Source organism: Mesoplodon bidens (assembly GCF_964165515.1).
Source record: "Mesoplodon bidens genome assembly, chromosome: 6".
Lineage (NCBI taxonomy): Eukaryota > Metazoa > Chordata > Mammalia > Artiodactyla > Ziphiidae > Mesoplodon > Mesoplodon bidens.
The window spans coordinates 64,173,040-64,190,369 of NC_138162.1; the positions used below are offsets into that span (position 1 = coordinate 64,173,040).

At 33.3% G+C, this 17,330-nt stretch overlaps 1 protein-coding gene across 2 annotated transcripts in view; it reads left to right on the plus strand.

Moving 5' to 3' along the window:
• ZDHHC21 (zDHHC palmitoyltransferase 21) overlaps window positions 1-17,330 on the plus strand; it is a 62,190-nt gene that overhangs the window by 9,420 nt on the left and 35,440 nt on the right. For both annotated transcript variants that reach the window (XM_081236883.1, XM_081236884.1), the window contains exons 3-6: window positions 4,162-4,360; window positions 5,633-5,731; window positions 10,906-11,017; window positions 14,075-14,213. In XM_081236883.1, coding sequence (XP_081093009.1) covers window positions 4,207-4,360; window positions 5,633-5,731; window positions 10,906-11,017; window positions 14,075-14,213 — 504 coding nt within the window. In that variant the 5' untranslated portion in view covers window positions 4,162-4,206. The remainder of the gene's footprint in view (window positions 1-4,161; window positions 4,361-5,632; window positions 5,732-10,905; window positions 11,018-14,074; window positions 14,214-17,330) is intronic.

The following is a 17,330-nucleotide window of genomic DNA, read 5'->3' on the forward strand; positions in this document are numbered from 1 at the left end:
ATATTCTTTTTTTCCAGGGATGCTTTGTCTTTTAATTTTGTTTCTGGTGTGTTTTGAGCTTCAGAAATTTTAATCTTTATGTGGTCAAAGGTGGCTTATGGGTCTTGTTGAAGAGCTTCCTCATTCTAAGATTATAAAACCACTTGCTATATTCTTCTACTAGTTTTGCTTTTTATTTGGAATTTTGAAGAGAAGGAGGAATCACTGTGAACTAAGGTGCCAGGAAAAATTTCATATGGCGAGTGAGATTCAAATTGACCTTGAAGTATGAGTTGAATTTAAATAGAGTAGACAAAATGGTAGAGGCATTTTGGACAGAAGGAATGAGAGAAGGAATATATTTTTCATATTCATGGAACAATAATAAGACCACTGGCTGAGGTGGCGAGTCATATAAAACTGCAAGTTTAGAGATATTCATTTGGCTCCATTTCTTGTAAATTATTTTAGCTCACTTTTATCATTTTTAAAAATCTGCATTCTGGTGTTATAGTTTTCTGTCACTTTCTTTTCATAGTGACTTCAGTATTCTTCCTGAGGAAAATATGTGGTGAAATTTTGTTGCCTGAAAAGGCAAAAAAAGGGAAAGGTGGTTTCCTACCAGAGTAGTTTGAACATTGTGAATATTTACTAGTCTAGTTTATTAGAGTTGAGTTATAATTTCTTTAAAAAAAAAAAGTCGTGCTGTAGTAATTTACATCATTAATGAAGTGAGAGCACTCAAGTATAGTTACCAGATATCAATCTTCAAAAATGTTGAAATACCAGTGTGTCCACTAGTTACATCAAGGAGTTATGAGCTTACCAACTAATATACAGATTAATATGTTGGATTCTCTAGCTGATGAAAGTATTTACAGATGCCACCCTTAAGACTGAGTAGCAGCATTGTGTTCAGTTTGGTTGTTGCTCAGGATGTGTAATAGTTTCTGTTCAGCCGTGAGCCACGCCTGGTAGATAATAACTGAGTGGAGTGATCCTGCAACTTTACCAGTTACACCTTTCTGGTTGTAATCTGATTTGGAGCTCTTGGAAGGCTACTGTTTTCTTCTCTACAATCTAGTTGTAAGGATTATGTGGATTAATTTTCACTACTCAGGTATTTAAAAAAGTATTCAACATCTTATTTGTTCATTGTTTTATTTTTCTCTCCTTAGCGCACTTTTCCTTGGGGATGCTTGTTCTTTTAGAGCTTGTTGTCTGTGTATGTTTATATCCAGGAAAAACAGACACATTTTTAACTATACTTTTCATTTATAGTTTCTGTTGTGAGGAACTCTTGCTGTGATAAGAAAAATTTGTTATTCTCTGATAGAGGAGAATAAAAATAGAGTTTAAAAAAACAAATGAGTGTTTGATAATTTTGCTACTTGTTTTGCTGGCCTGTATGCTTTTCTGTTTCTAATACTAATACATTTAGAAATAAGTAATGAAATTACTCTGTTCTGTATAGTTACTAGAATTCACTGTCTGTTTTTTTAGTCGTGAATGGAACTGAAACATTAAAAGAAAGAAAGTACATGAAGTTAATGATATTGAACATGTTGAGAGACAGAGCCTTCTGTCATTCTTTTAGCACTTGATGGTTGGCAAGACTATAAAAATAAACATTCTTTTTAATGTTTCTCTTTTTAGGTATGTTGATAGCTTGTCATTTGTATTTGAGTTCATTTAGCTTTTAAAATAATCATACCTAGAAAATTAAATCCTCTGTGACTTTCCTCACTTTAATGATACTGATAGGTCTTTTAATTTTTAAATTAAAAGGTGATGAAGTTCAACTTTTACTTTTTTAAAGGCCTAGGCACTACTCCTATTTTAAAATTCATACATAAGTGCTAACTGAGACCATATCTGATTTAAAGAGTTGGGTGGTGAGTTTGAGCTCTTGTCTTTTTTTCTGCTGTCCCAGTGTTTCCAGGTTCTAGGGATAACAGGATAGGGGTATTCTTTTAAAATTAATCCTTAATCTTTTTTTCTTTGTCCTGGTAGCTTTGTAACTTTAAAGAACATTGGCAAGGCCTCTAAAAGGTAGTACCCTGAGGCTCTTCAACTGATGATAAATTATCCTTAGAATGAAGTAGTCTGGGATATAAGCTGGAAATCTGGGAGTCATCCTCCAGAAGCTTACTGGTTTGATTCTGTTTTTTCAGCTGATCTCTCCAAAACTAATTTTGGCTTTTGCCTTCTCTTAGCCTAAATGATCTTTGTCTTTAATTTCATCCTCCACACCAGAGCTTTTTAATCCTTTATTTAAAATATAAACCTCATTATGTTACCCGCCTGCTTTAGTAGCTTTCCAGTGCCTAAGAATGGCATCTTTATATCCATCATGATATAGCCCTTTATTTCTTACCACTTGCTCTCCACTGAAAGGTTTGTGATTTATCATGGCAGTTTGTAATACCTACTACAATTTTTACTCTTGTCTACCTCCTGCTCTTCCTTCTGTTTGCAGTATTGTTGTCACTTTTCTTTGCTTGGATAACTTGTACTCTTTTAAGATTGAACTCAGCTCACTCCCCGGCAGGGGGTCTTGCCCTGATTTAATCAGTCTCCATCTTTCTGTGCCTATAGTAAGATCTTGTCCACATCCCTGTAATTTTATGGCTCTTTTCCCAATTAGACTGTTAGTTCCTTAAGCAAAGACCATGTCTTATTCATCATTGTATCTACAGTGTCTAGCAACTGACAGGTATATAGTGGAGGCTCAATGAATATTTGTTGAACTGAGTTCAGCTCATTGCTGTACGTTGAAGTCTTAGTGAAGCTCCTGGATCCGTGGTTCCTGGATACCAGTCAGCTGTATCGAGACACCTGGGGAGCATTTTAGAGCATTTTATAGGTTTTTGAGCATTACTCTGTAAAGAATTATGATTCAGTACATCTGGAATGAGGCCTGGGAATAAGTATTTTTAAAAAGCTCCTCAACTGATTCCAGTTTGCTTATAGGTTTGAGAAACATTGTCCTAGTGTATTGTTGTATTATTCCATTGTATTTTATGTAAAACTGTTGCCCCCTAGATCTCATATAGTAATTTATTATTTAAGGTTTATAAGTTATAGCTACTAAAGTAAGGATATATTTTAGGTCACTTTTTAAATACCATATGTAGAAGTATCTTAACTTTAAGCCTCTTATTGTGAGGCCTATTAGCATTTTGTTAATACTGAACTGAAAAAAGCCCCATTTAAGCAGGAGTCTTCTCGAATTGATAGTAATATTAGTTGGGCTTCATTCCATGAATTTAAGTATTTTTGGCAATTTGTAATTACTTTTCACTTTTTATTATAATTTTTCAAAATGATTTTTAAGCATTTTGTTGTGGTTTAAAATTAAATTAAATTGAACAAATCTTAAGTGTTTATAGTTCAGTGAGTTTTTACATATGTAGATATCTGTAAGGCAACAGGTCAACATCTAGAACATTTCTAACTCCTCAGAGTTTCCCCCATTTCCCTTCCCAATTAATAAACACCCCTCCCACCACAAGATGAGCACTCTTTTGACTTGTATTGCCATCAGTTAGTCTTATGTACAAAACTTTTTAGTAGTTTAAATCATATCTTTTGGTGAATATGTGCACTCATTTCTCTTGAATTTACACGTGGAATGGCTGAGTTAATGGCAGACTTGTGTTTAACTTCAGAAGGTAATGCCAGTTTATACTCTATGATTGCAATTCATATGAAAATTGAAATTAAATTATTTGAAGCTTATGGTGAAATTTTAATAGGCTGAAACTTCCCTTTGTTTTACAAAGTGTTCTATTTTGTCAAAAATATACATAGAGGGCTTCCCTGGTGGTGCAGTGATTGAGAGTTTGCCTGCCGATGCAGGGGACACGGGTTCGTGCCCCTGTGCAGGAAGATCCCACATGCCGCGGAGCGGCTAGGCCCGTGAGCCATGGCCGCTGAGCCTGCGTGTCTGGAGCCTGTGCTCCGCAACGGGAGAGGCCACAACAGTGAGAGGCCCGCGTACCGCAAAAAAAAAAAAAAAAAAAAAAAAAAAATATATATATATATATATATATATATACACACACACACATACATAGAAAGAAAATTTAAGTGTCGTTTTATAGTTGCCAAAAAGGTAGTTTTGTTTTATTCAAATAATTTTTCCTATATAAGTAATTTTTTCTTTTTCCCTTTCCTTAGGTTCATCTTTCCTTGTGGGTTGGCAGGCAGTCATAGGACTGCAAAATGGGTCTCCGGATTCACTTTGTTGTTGACCCACATGGTTGGTGCTGCATGGGTTTGATTGTCTTTGTCTGGTTATACAACTTTGTTTTAATTCCCAAAATTGTCCTCTTTCCTCACTATGAAGAAGGACATATTCCAGGCATATTAATAATAAGTAAGTTTCTAGATCTTTATTTATTTCTTTGGATAATTAAAGATTTTTCTCATTGTGAATGTTTTTGGAGTAAAATACCACTATAATAACCTTCCTTTTAATATTATTCAGTGCTATTAATATGAAGTTATTTACTAAATTATGGACATTTTAAAAAAGAATGGCCTTTATATATTTTGCAGGGTTAGATAAGTGTGATATCTTCATATCTAACTCTACAAAATATATAAAGACCATTTTGTTTAATAAAAGACTGGCACAATAGTGCTATTTATGTAGGTCTGTGTGTATTTTTAATGTTTCTGTTATATACTTATTGCAAATGTGGAAGGAGTTTTAAGAATGATTATGATACACATTGTTGAAAAAGTTTCATGATATAAAAATTATTGATTATGATTTTGATTATGATAATACTTTGAACTTCTGGATAATTATTTTCTCCTTTAGTTTAATGGTGATGGTTTGCGTATGATTAAAAGAATAAGATTGAACTGATATGTTTTACATGTACAGGACATTTATAGTTTTCATGTACATTCTGTCATTTTGATCTCATAAGAGCTGTGGGAAGTATAATCTGTTTTACAAATGATAAAACTGACCAATACCATGCAGTCGGTCCTGGAGTTAGCACTTGAACTAAGTTTCCTGTTACAGGTGCAGTACCTTTATCCCCCCAACAAAATGCCTATTTCTTTTTCATCTAAAAGGTAGAATTATGATGAATGAATATATTTTCCTTTACTGTTATTTTTTCTGGTTATTCATTTTAAAACACAAAAATTTCTAGATTCTTTATTTTCAAATTAACTATCTTAAGATCTATTGAAAAGAGCAATTGAACATCACTAATCCAATGTAATTTTGAAGCTAGCCACTTAGAGTTAATGAAAAAGTTTAATTGTAGCATAGGTTTAAAAATGCTGCTTCGATTCTGTCAAATATAGTACATGTAATAATTAAAAGGGATTCATTTATACCAATATTAGTAGGGAATTTCTGTTAATAAAGAATCTGGTTTATAACAAGTTTATCAGTTATTATTATACAAAATAACTTTAAAATTACTACATTTTAGATAATCCTCTTGGCAGTATTATTTGATGAATGAAATGAATTAATCATCTTTCCATCTTATTTTTGAAAATTATTTATCCTGATGGTATTAATTAAAATATACATTTATCCTTTAGATATGCTTGTTGAAAAATGTTTTGAAGGGTAAATACTAATTTTATTTATTTACTTATTTGTTTGTTTATTTCCAAGTATTCTATGGCATTGCCATATTTTGTCTGGTTGCCTTAGTGAGGGCCTCAATAACTGATCCAGGAAGACTCCCTGAGAACCCAAAGATCCCACATGGAGGTATGGTACCCTTCAGATTTATCAGTTTTACAATGCCAGAATTATCATCTTTATTAATGTATTTGACTGCCTTTAGTATATTAATTATATATGTCATGTAACGCCACTTTCAAGTCTTTCCTCAATTGTTTCCTTTCCAGACTTCTCAATTTAAAACCACAAATCTTAGCTGACTCCTCATATCCCCCACTCTCTGGCTCTCCTTTTCACTTTACTTGTTTATTTATTTGTCTCTCCCTCCTCCCACTCCAGATCTATATAACCTCTGTGAGGGTGTAGATTCTTTGTGTTGTTTTCTTCATTTGTTCAGTACTGTATCCTTAGTGCCTAAATAGTCTCTGTCACTTAGTAATAGTTGCTAAGTAAGTATTTGTTGAATGATATATAATTACTGAGAAATTATATTTTTATTTAGTAAAGGAATTTTTTTTTTTTTTTTTTTTTTTTTTTTTTTTTGCGGTATGCGGGCCTCTCAGTGTTGTGGCCTCTCCCGTTGCGGAGCACAGGCTCCGGACGCGCAGGCTCAGCAGCCATGGCTCACGGGCCCAGCCGCTCCGCGGCATGTGGGATCCTCCCAGACCGGGGCACGAACCCGCGTCCCCTGCATCGGCAGGCGGACTCTCAACCACTGCGCCACCAGGGAAGCCCTAAAGGAATTTTTTGATGGTGCCACTTCATGATATTATTGATATAATATTGCTTAAATATTTGTAGTATTATAATACTATTACCTATATTTCTTCAAGTTCGAACAATTCAGTGAAAATTTTGAAAGCCTTTTATTCTAGTGTCAACGAAGGTAATTTTTGGTCAGTTTATTGCATAGTAACCATTCAGGCAACACACAAAAAATTACAAATGTATTGCTTGTTTTATTACATGCCAGATATAGTAAACCTCCTTTACCCTCTTTCCCAAGTTTCACTTTTCCATCATTTGCTATGTAAGCTTTGAGAACTCGCTGTACTTTCTTCTAGAAAGAAATTTATATGTCTTTGTTATACATTATAGAACCAGAAAATTTTTTATAGTAGTTTCCGAACTTGCTGTACATTAGAACCACATGGGGAGCTTTAAAAAACCTCAATGTCCAGATCACATCCCATATTAATTAAATCAGAATATCTGGGGGTGAGAGCCAGGTATCCGTATTTTTGAAAGATCCAAGGTGATTCTAGTGTGTCACAAAGTTTGGGAACCAATGTAGTAATTCTTTCCAAAATTAGATTAACTGTTAGGTCACTTAGATAGCCTCCCTTTAGTTTCCGACTGTTTTTTGAGATCCATCATTTGGGGCTTACTTGGTCTTGCAAGTTTAACGATTAAGTGGGAATGATATGACACTGATGTTTATGTAGAAGTTTCTGAAAATTATCTTGAATATTTAGTTTTTATTAATTTATAGAAGCAGTATCACTGTCATTTAGCAGTTATCATGTGTGTGCACGCACACGTGTACCTGTGTTTGGACAGGGAGGATGGCACTCTGTAATTTGTATAGAATTTCTCTTCTCTACTAGCCTAAACCAAAGGCTCTCTAAAATATTGATACATGTATTTTCTACTTCAACTCTAAAACCCAATGTTATCAGAAAATCAAAGAAGCAGGCTTTTCCTAACTCAGGACTCATTTCTGATGAAATCTTTAGTTTGCTGTGGTCAAACATTCAAATGCCTACATCTGTCAGATACTGCAAATCAGTGAAAGGGGCCAGGGAGGAACTATTTTATGTTGAAAATCTCATATCTTATCTAAAGGGAGTGGCACTGTTCAGCTACAGTGAAATAGTCATACAGGCCTGGTATTATTAGATACTACAGTTTTTGAAGAGAAAATATGGAATCTCAATTTTTATGAGACATTTCATGATTTTTAAAAATATTGGTAACTAATTCAAAATTTTTAAAGCATTGTTTTAAAATAAATACCAAACAGATTATACCTGTGGGTCAGATTGAATCCACCTGAAACTGCTGTGTTACCTTTAGCTTACAGACTCCAGTGATGGAGGACACCATGGCGTCTTGCCAACTGTTTGGATATTTGCATTATATCTGGTCTCATTGACATTTGGCTTGTTTTTCTTCAGTGAAGAGTTCCCATTTGCCCAACCAAAAAAACATGCATTCATTTATCACATTTTAATGTTTCCAAAGTCTCTTGCTATTATTATAAAGCTACACTGGCAACCGATTCTGTCAGAAAACCTCTGTTAAAACCCAACCCTTGTATTGATTTTTGTAGTTTCAAGTTATATTTTTCTCCCCAAAACATTAGTTTGTGATTTGAGATATAGTAATTGAGAAAAGGCCCTCTAATATGTGAGTCTTTTAAAAGACTCAAATAGAAGGTGATTCCTTCCTTTTTGAGGGATAAACCAAACCAAATCTTGCTTTATAGTCATTCATGCATTTACAGCATTAATAAGGTTCCCTGTTAAACAATGAGATGCTGTTTACCTTACATTAAAGAGCATCTATCATTTATAGAGTTTACCTTTTTTCTTTTATTTGTTTTATGTTTTGATTTTTCTTTCCTTTAAAAAATGTATCTGTTAATTTTTTATCTTCTATAGCTACCATAAATTAGCAGTTGGATTCTGTCTCCCATAGGCTTTTATTTTATTTTGTTAGATGGGTAGTACAAAAGTCTTGTAGGTGACCATCAGACACCAGAATGTATCAGTCATTAAGATCCTATTTGGACATGAATAAACCCTGAAGAAGAAAAAAGGGAGAAGACTAAGAAATGGTTTATAGATACATAGGGTGGTAGGTTAAGATGGATGGCTTTTTTTCTTGCTCTGCAAAGCAAAAACATAGATGCTACTTTAATTTCTGGATTTTAAAAATAGTGATTTTTTTTCTTTTCTAAAAACATAAATGTGTGTGTGTACTTGTGTGTGAAAATGTGCATTTTCATTTGTATTTTTCATTTTAGATTCTTACATCTTAAATTGAGCCTTAAATGGCTCATACCCTTTCTTTGAACAAATTTATGTTCCAGACCATAGGTCAACACATTCTTCTGTACTGTTAAGGGCCAGATAGCAAATATTTTGAGCTTTATGGACCATATGGTCTCTGTCACAAGTCCTCAGCTCTGTCATTGTAGCCCAAAAGCAGCCATAGAAATATGTAAATGAACGGGCATAGCTGTGTTCAAATAAAGCTTTATTTATAGACACTGAAATTTAAATTCCAAGATTTTTATATACCACAAATTATTATTGTTATGATCATTATCATTTTCAATCATTTAAATTTGTAAAAAACATTCTTACCTCATGGGTCACACAAAAACAGGTGGTGGCCTGGATTTCCCTGTTCACTGTAGTTTGCCAACCATAGTCTACACTACAGAATGAATTACAGTCTTTCTCTGACTCTAGCCAAACGCTCTTTTCTGAGGATACAACATTTTAAGTATGAAATAAATAATTTATTCTTTGCAGTATTATGTGCTGAAATTGCCAATAGCGAATACCCCATATTTATTTTTTAAGGGGCTGGTTTAAGAACATAAAGTTTTCATGTTGTCTTTTAATGAAAATCGGCTCATCGAAGAGAGTCTCCTTCCTGACCATATTCCTTGTAGTATGTGAATTCAAAGTTTTAACATTGGGATATTTGGGAGCATCTAACATCCACTAACATTTAGGGGGAAAAAAAAGTGACATGCTTGTGACCTGGTATTATGCTACATATGAAATATTTCTGTTTCACTAACAGTTAAATTATCATAGTTTAATTGTACCTAAATTAAGCTTTAATATTGTTGCCCTCTCATGTAATATGTTTTCATTAAAATAAGGATTGTAAGTAAGAAATGGAAGAGAATTTTATTTTAAAGTGAAATATTTTAAATGTAAAAGATAATTTCTCAACTTTCATATTATTGGAATGAACAGTTGATTTGATATAGCTTTTATTCATACTTTATTGATTTCTTCAGAGACATTTGTAGCAGAATGTTTTTCTAACACTTTACTATAAAATTCCAGTATATTGATTTTACTTCTGGCCATTAAACTAGAAATAATGGAATTAAAATAGGGTATCTTTTTAGAAAATTGAAAACTACCCACAATTCTATTACTTATATTTAGAATCTTTCATTTAAAAAATTTTTAAACTTTTCATGCTTTAGCAAGGATTTAGTTACTACTTACTGTGTGCTAGGTCACACTTTGCATATACTAATACTCACTCTGAGTATTGGAGTTAGGTTAATTTTACTATGCCCATACTTTTAGTGAGGTTAGGATATAGTTTTCCATAAGTGATATAAAGTTTAAGAATGTTTATAAAAAAATTCCATTTCAAGAAATATTAAAATGATATGTTCTATATAACAATTGCCTTATCTTGGTAGATGACTGTCCCATAGAGTTTTTATGGATCTAATTAGAGCAGTTCTTAATGAAAACAAATGACTTTTCCCTTTATTCCTGTAAACTTCATGTTTTTAGCACAAAGCTTAATTGTGTGCTCTTTCACAACAGACTAGAGGAAATTGCTACTTGGTGGTAGGATAGAATTTTGTAAAGAACTCCTTTATTTCTGTTAAATAGTAATCTTCTTGTAATCTTCTTCACTTCTGAAACTATTCTAGTACCTCTTTAAGCCATCTGAAATCTTTTTCCAACCCTATCTCATTCCCAAATGAATCCATTAATATTTTAAAAAATGGTTTCGTGTGGGGAGTTTGGGGGGATGCCATCTCTGTTTTTCTTACGATATCATACGATTGATTTTGACTTATTAATCTATTAAACCAATACTCAGCATTTTTTCTTCTTTAGAGCCTTTAGATAATAAATTTCTAGAAATTAATTTGTTTAAATATAATTCTGTTTTAATGTAATAATTTGGTTGTACTTCGGGATTTTGTCATTAAATTTTACTTACAACAATATGCTTAAACTCAAATATGTTGTTTTCTATCTCTTAGTTTGACTATTAATAGTGTCTTATTTTTATAGTGTTTAAAATTAGAAACGTACAAAATAAAATATGCATAGAATAGAGCAGCAACATTTTTGGCAAACATTTACACTGAAGACTTAGACATATATATCGAAGAATTCCTATAAACTCTTCTAAACACTTGTTGCTAAATTTCAACATTATTCATGTGCCTTTATTAAATGGATTTTAATTTCCTTCTCTAGAAAGGGAGTTCTGGGAATTGTGTAACAAGTGTAATTTGATGAGACCAAAGCGTTCCCATCACTGCAGCCGCTGTGGCCACTGTGTTAGAAGAATGGATCATCACTGTCCGTGGTAAGAAATAAGTAATTCACTTTTTGGAAAAAAAGGTAATAAAAAATAAATCTTAGTACTTAGCAGATTTAAACAAAGGTTATATTAGAGTTATACAGTTTAAGAAAACCTTTTAATGAAGATCCCTTTATTTGATCATATGGTTCTGTCAACTCCCAAAGTCATTTTTTCCAGAGATCCTATATTTTCTCACAAGGAGATATTAGAGCAGAAAACTAAGAATTAACATGCACCCAAATAAACAAAAGAACTAAGGTGGTTTTATTAAATGAGGCAATGTATGTAAAGCATTCAGTATAGTATCTGACATAGAAAATACTTAAATATAAATATAGTAGCTGTTATTGTTTCTAACTGTAATAAACCGTATACATCTCATTGTTTGTATTTCCCTTCCAATTTGTTTAATTAAAGAGTAACACATTTCAGATACCCTTATACCTCATTTCACCCACTTTCAGCCTTTTTCAGTGTTATGAATTGGTAATAGGTATTAATATTACATGCTGGCTGGATGTGTAAAAAGTGGTAGTTAGCTGATTCTGCTGAACTGCCAACATTTTTGGTCAATAGGGGGCTCTCTTGTAATATTTAAAGAAAATGTTCAGTTGAGAAATAGAATTTTTGAAAACAAATGCTGTGAGAGTTCTTCATTGTATCTCATTTCAAAGCTGTCACAAAAATCTGTGAAAAAGATATTGTATTTAATTCTGCTTTCCTAGCATGGGATCTCTGTATAAATATTTAAACTGGTATGGTGTAGCACTTTATAAATATATCTATATACATATATATTTATGTTTGTACACACATACATGCATATATGCAAAGTTAGCTACGTAATAATCTTCTTAAATTTATAATTGCATTTATCTAAGGTTGACTCAGCGTAGAGTTTAGCTTTGCCTAGTAATGCTAATCAATTTAGAGTTTCCCTTATTTTTGATAACACAAGTTATTATTAGCAAGCTTTTAGTAAGAATTTGGTTTTCACTATAAACTGATTGTTTAAATACAAGGTAATTTCCTGAGATTAAGAAAAAGTAAAAGCACTTTGTTACTATGTAAAAAAGTTGAAAATTCCATCAACAGGATAGTTTAGTATATAACATACAGTTGGTGTTGAAAAAATGTGCGTTGACTTTAAACAGATTAATTCTCAAGTGATTTTACAAACCTCAGTGTTCTGTTTACAGTTGCAATAGTAGTAGATTTTTTAAAGCTATATAAAACATGTATTCAGGTAAGGGATAATCACACTTAAAAACTCAATTTTATACACTTTTTAGAGTAATATTTCTGATTAAAAATCTAATAAATGTTCAGGATAGTTGGTTGGATATTGATACCTCCTTTTAAGTGAATGCAATAGCTTAAGCTTAAAAAATAATCAACTAGGAACTGTTTTGGTATTATATAGATTAGTGATTTTATTTATTTATTTATTTTCAAGGAATAAAGATTGACTTGGTGACAAAATAAGGTGCTGTTTAACCAAAATTCTAAGATTGGGGTGAGCTCTCTGTTCCTAGGCCTTGTGCCTCCATAGTTTTAGTCACCTTCTCAGAACACTGGTGGGAAGAAGAGTGAAAGTACAAAGAGCTGGAGCATAGGAAGGGAGGGTAGACCAGGGGGCCTGAGTAGATTTAGGGATTTATGTGATTGAATTCCCTAATAGAGAAATGCTGAGATATTCAGAGAGTGAGGGAAATGTACAGTATAAACTAGAAGCAAGGAGAATTTTTAATTTTTTTCAGAAATTGCATTATCTTAACTGCTTAACAGCTTTGGATTTGGAGGTCAGTTCTCTGATGACCTCAAGGTTTACTCTATTTTTGGCTCTAATCACTCCTTCCAAGGAACTTGCTACCAAAAGAACTCTTACATATAGATTATCTTAGTGTTTCTTAAAGTTCTGTGCTTAAGAAGAATGCCATGATCATAGCAGTTATTTCTCAAATTTTGGGGGGACAGAAAGGAATGGGGCAAGTATAAGTCATCTTTCAAGCAACAGCTATTGAAGAGTATTTTTGAGTGCATACAGAAGCACCCTTCTCTGGTAGCCTTGCTTGCAGATAACAAAACACAGGAAGTTTTCTTGTTTACGAAGCGTGCACTCTTTAGTCTAAGAAATGCCTCTTCCAGGTTTTCTGTTCAGTTATATATCTGATTTAAAAAAATAGTTAGCACACCTTTAAAACAACAATTTAAGTTAGGAATTTGACCCTATTTATTTATTTTTTCAAATAGTGGCAGTGTAATGCTATATTGAAATGAAAGCATTTGTGAAAGGTAATTTGTAGTTTTGAACTAGGGTTTTCTGCTGGAATTGTAAAATATTTTGAAAATTTAGGTACAATAAATAACCTTGGAACAATAAAATAGCTTGCATTAATCTTGAATATTTTGGGATTATGACATTAATCCTTTTTCCTAGTTGTGGTTCACTGTTATATTGGTGGAAATGTAGCTTTAAGAATTTATAAATACTTTTGAATATGTGTTTATTTTCAGGAACCAAGGTTAGATTTTAAAAGTAAGAAAAATTGTGAATGCTTAGCAGTATATCAGAGTGGCAGGTTTAAGTTATTTTACTTCACATCATTCAAATTGGTCTGCACAGCTAGAATGCTGCAGTGGAAGGGCAGTATAGAGAAGAGGGTTCTTGTTCTCTTGACCACTGTCTCTCCTAACTGTACATCCTCTGGCAATTGTCCTAACTCCTTTGTTCCTTTTTTGTATCAGTGAAGCAAGGAGGCTGCCATCTGTTCTTCCTTGCCTCACTGGGTTGTTGTTGAGTTGAAGGGGAATCATATACAGGACTTCTTTAAAAAGTAGAATGTGCTTTACAAATGTGAAGTGGCATATTTGTGTCGTATCTTATGTACTCTTTGCTTTTAGGTTTGAGTGACTTTAGCTTACCTCCGTGAAGTAAAACACATATGAAGTTTGTGCTTTATGTGAAGTTTGTGTGTGTTTGCGTTTATCTCTAGTTTTACCATACTAAAATTAACATTAAAGTTTGAAATATTTTTTCTTTCTCCTTTTTTCCTTCAGGATTAACAATTGTGTTGGTGAAGATAATCATTGGCTTTTTCTGCAGTTGTGTTTCTACACTGAACTTCTTACTTGCTATGCACTGATGTTTTCTTTCTGCCACTATTATTACTTTCTTCCACTAAAAAAGCATAACTTGGTAAGAAATGTTTATATCAACTAATGTTAGAGCAACTATATTATACAGTTATTAACATGTGGTGCTTTTAAGTGCAGAAAATTGAAAACAAAAACAACAAACATAAACTCTCAAATTGGTGCATTTTAAAATATATTGGAATTGAGAAAGTGGACCCTGTTCTGACATTGCCTTTTAACCACATCTATTTATGATTATTTATTAGTTTTGAGTTCTTTAAAAAGTGACATATTAGATCTCTTAATAATATATTGGTTTAAAAATATCTACAGTAATGAAAAACAAAGTGAAAAATGTTAGCTTCTTATTTCTTCTCAGGAATAAAAATAGACTAGTTTAATTCTTAAAGGTTCTCAAAGGAACATTAAGTTCTTGAGAGAAAGGACAAGACGAATTTGCAGGATGCCTTAAAAAGTTATTACATACACCGTTTGAGGCATTGCTTTTTCCATTTTGTAGAGGAACTACAATAGATGTTAACAAGATTTGCCCAGAATGGTGGTGTTAGTGGTGGCGGTGGTAATAGCATCACCTAGGAATTTAAGGCTTGACTGTATATCAACACTATGCTATGGGCGTGTGATTTTAATTCTCACGTTAATGCTCACTACAGCCACATGAGGTGGGTATGATTTTCCCCCATTTTATAGATGGAAACAGACTAATAGAGGTTGAATAAATAGTTACTGAAGATGAAAAGCTAGGAAGTGATTATTAAACTGGTTTTAGTTGTAGAGCTGGGATTTGAACCTGATTTTGTGTTTTCTGAATCATATCTTGTGTGCTTTGTGTGTAGAACTGGTATTTGAGCCTGATCCTATGTGTCATTTGGACTTAGATTGTGTTTTTAAAATGCCCTGTGTGTGTGTGTGTGTGTGTGTGTGTGTTGTGTGTGGGAGAGAGAGAGAGAGAGAGAGTATGATCAAGGGTGCGTGTGAGGAAACCGGTAGGGAAGAGAGAAGGAAGAAGGAATAGATTCCCTGATGGAGAAGGGTGTTTTCTTTCCTATTTATATCATTTTATACTGTTTAAATCTTTTTTATTAAAAATAACAAGTTCGGTGGTGGTACATACAATTAAATTTTGTAATAAGAGAGCGATTGAGAGAAGGTCTTTAAGTTCTGCGTATTTAGATCTTTTTTATACACATGGTCATTGTGTTTAATTAAAAGAAGATATTTACTGTTGTTGCTTAGTTGCATATATTAGTGGGGCCTTGTGATAATTCTCCTTATTAAATACAGAGTGAGCAATTAAAAACTAATAACTGAAAAAAGTTCAAAAGGGAGAACTGTAAATATAGGTGTTTGACATCATCACACACACTTTAGTGTATGCTAGTACTATGGTTTTAGAAACGTTTTATTTATAGATTAATTTCTTTTTTTATGCTTTCTCATATTTTAATTTTACTTTCTAATAAGACCAGGTACAAAAGAATGGTCACCCAAAACATCCAGATCAAAAGTTCTAACGCAATAGCAGCTAATATTTAGAGAGTCATTTAGGGTCGACAAGGTACTTTTTCTGCACGTGTTATTTCTTTTAATTCCCACAACAACTGTGTGAGGTGACCTAGCCATGAGTGTGACTTTAAAGCCAAACTCCCTGGGTTTGAATCTCAATTATAGGTTAATTTCTGATATAATTGGTATTGTAGTTAAAATATGTAAAAGGTTATACATATTCTCCCAAGAGTAACCTGTTTCAAGTAGATTGAGCCTAATAAGAAAAGCATTAAAATAAAAATTTACCAGTAAGATTAAGATCAGAATGTTTTAAAAACTGAGAGAGGTCAAATTTAGTGGTATTAATGAAAAGCTACTAGAGCTTCTCTAGGAGGGAATGCATTATAGTATAGTGAAGGGATTGGCAAACTATGGGCATTGGGATAAGTTTGAACCTCTGCCTGTTTTTTTTTTCTTCTTTTTCCTCTGCCTGTTTTTGTTAATAAAGTTTTCCTTGAAACACAGCTGCTCTCGTCTATTTACATATGTTTATGATTGCTTTTGTGCTACAACAGCAGAGTTGAATAGTTGTGAGAGAGGCATATGGCCTAAAAGCCTAAAATATTAAGTATCTGGCTCCTTTATTTTTTAAAAATTAATTAATTTATTTATTTTTGGCTGCATTGGGTCTTCGTTGCTGCGCGCGGGCTTTCTCTAGTTGCGGCAAGCGGGGGCTACTCTTTGTTACGGTGCGCAGGCTTCTCATTGCGGTGGCTTCTCTCGTTGCGGAGCATGGGCTCTAGGCACACAGGCTTCAGTAGTTGTGGTAAGAGGGCTCAGTAGTTGTGGCTCGCGGGCTCTAGAGTGCAGGTTCAGTAGTTCTGGTACACAGGCTCATTTGCTCTGTGGCATATGGGATCTTCCCGGACTGGGGCTCAAACCTGTGTCCCCTACATTGGCAGTTGGATTCTTAACCACTGTGCCACCAGGGAAGTCCAGATTAATTCTTGTATCATTATAAATTATACCTTTTTATCTGTAGTAATTACTCTTGCCTTACAGTGTTTTTCTTTGTTATTAATTTAGCTATATCAGCTTTGTTTTGGTTAGTATTTCCATGGTATGTCTTTTTCTATCTTTTTACTTTCAACCTTTATCAGTTATGTCTTGTCAGTGTGCCTTGTAGACACCAAATATTTCTTTTTTTAAGTTTAGTTTGATAATCTTTGTCTTCCAATTGGAATAGTCCATTTTTATTTACTGTGACATATTAATCCTATCATCTTACTGTGTATTTTTTATTTGACCCATCTGTTCTTTGTTTCCATTTTTCTTCTTTTCTTACCTGCTTGGAAATTTTCAATTAAAAAAGATTTCCACGTCCATGCCTCTCTTTCGCCTTGTCACAGCATGGACGTGTATACACTACCAAACGTCAGGTAGATAGATAGTGGGAAGCAGCCGCAGAGCACAGGGAGATCAGCTCGGTGCTTTGTGACCGCCTGGAGGGGTGGGATGGGGAGGGTGGGAGGGAGGGAGATGCATGAGGGAAGGGATGTGGGAACAGATGTATATGTATGACTGATTCACTTTGTTATAAAGCAGAAACTAATTAAAAAAATGAATAAATAAACTTAAAAAAAAAAAAAAAAAAAAAAAAGATTTCCAA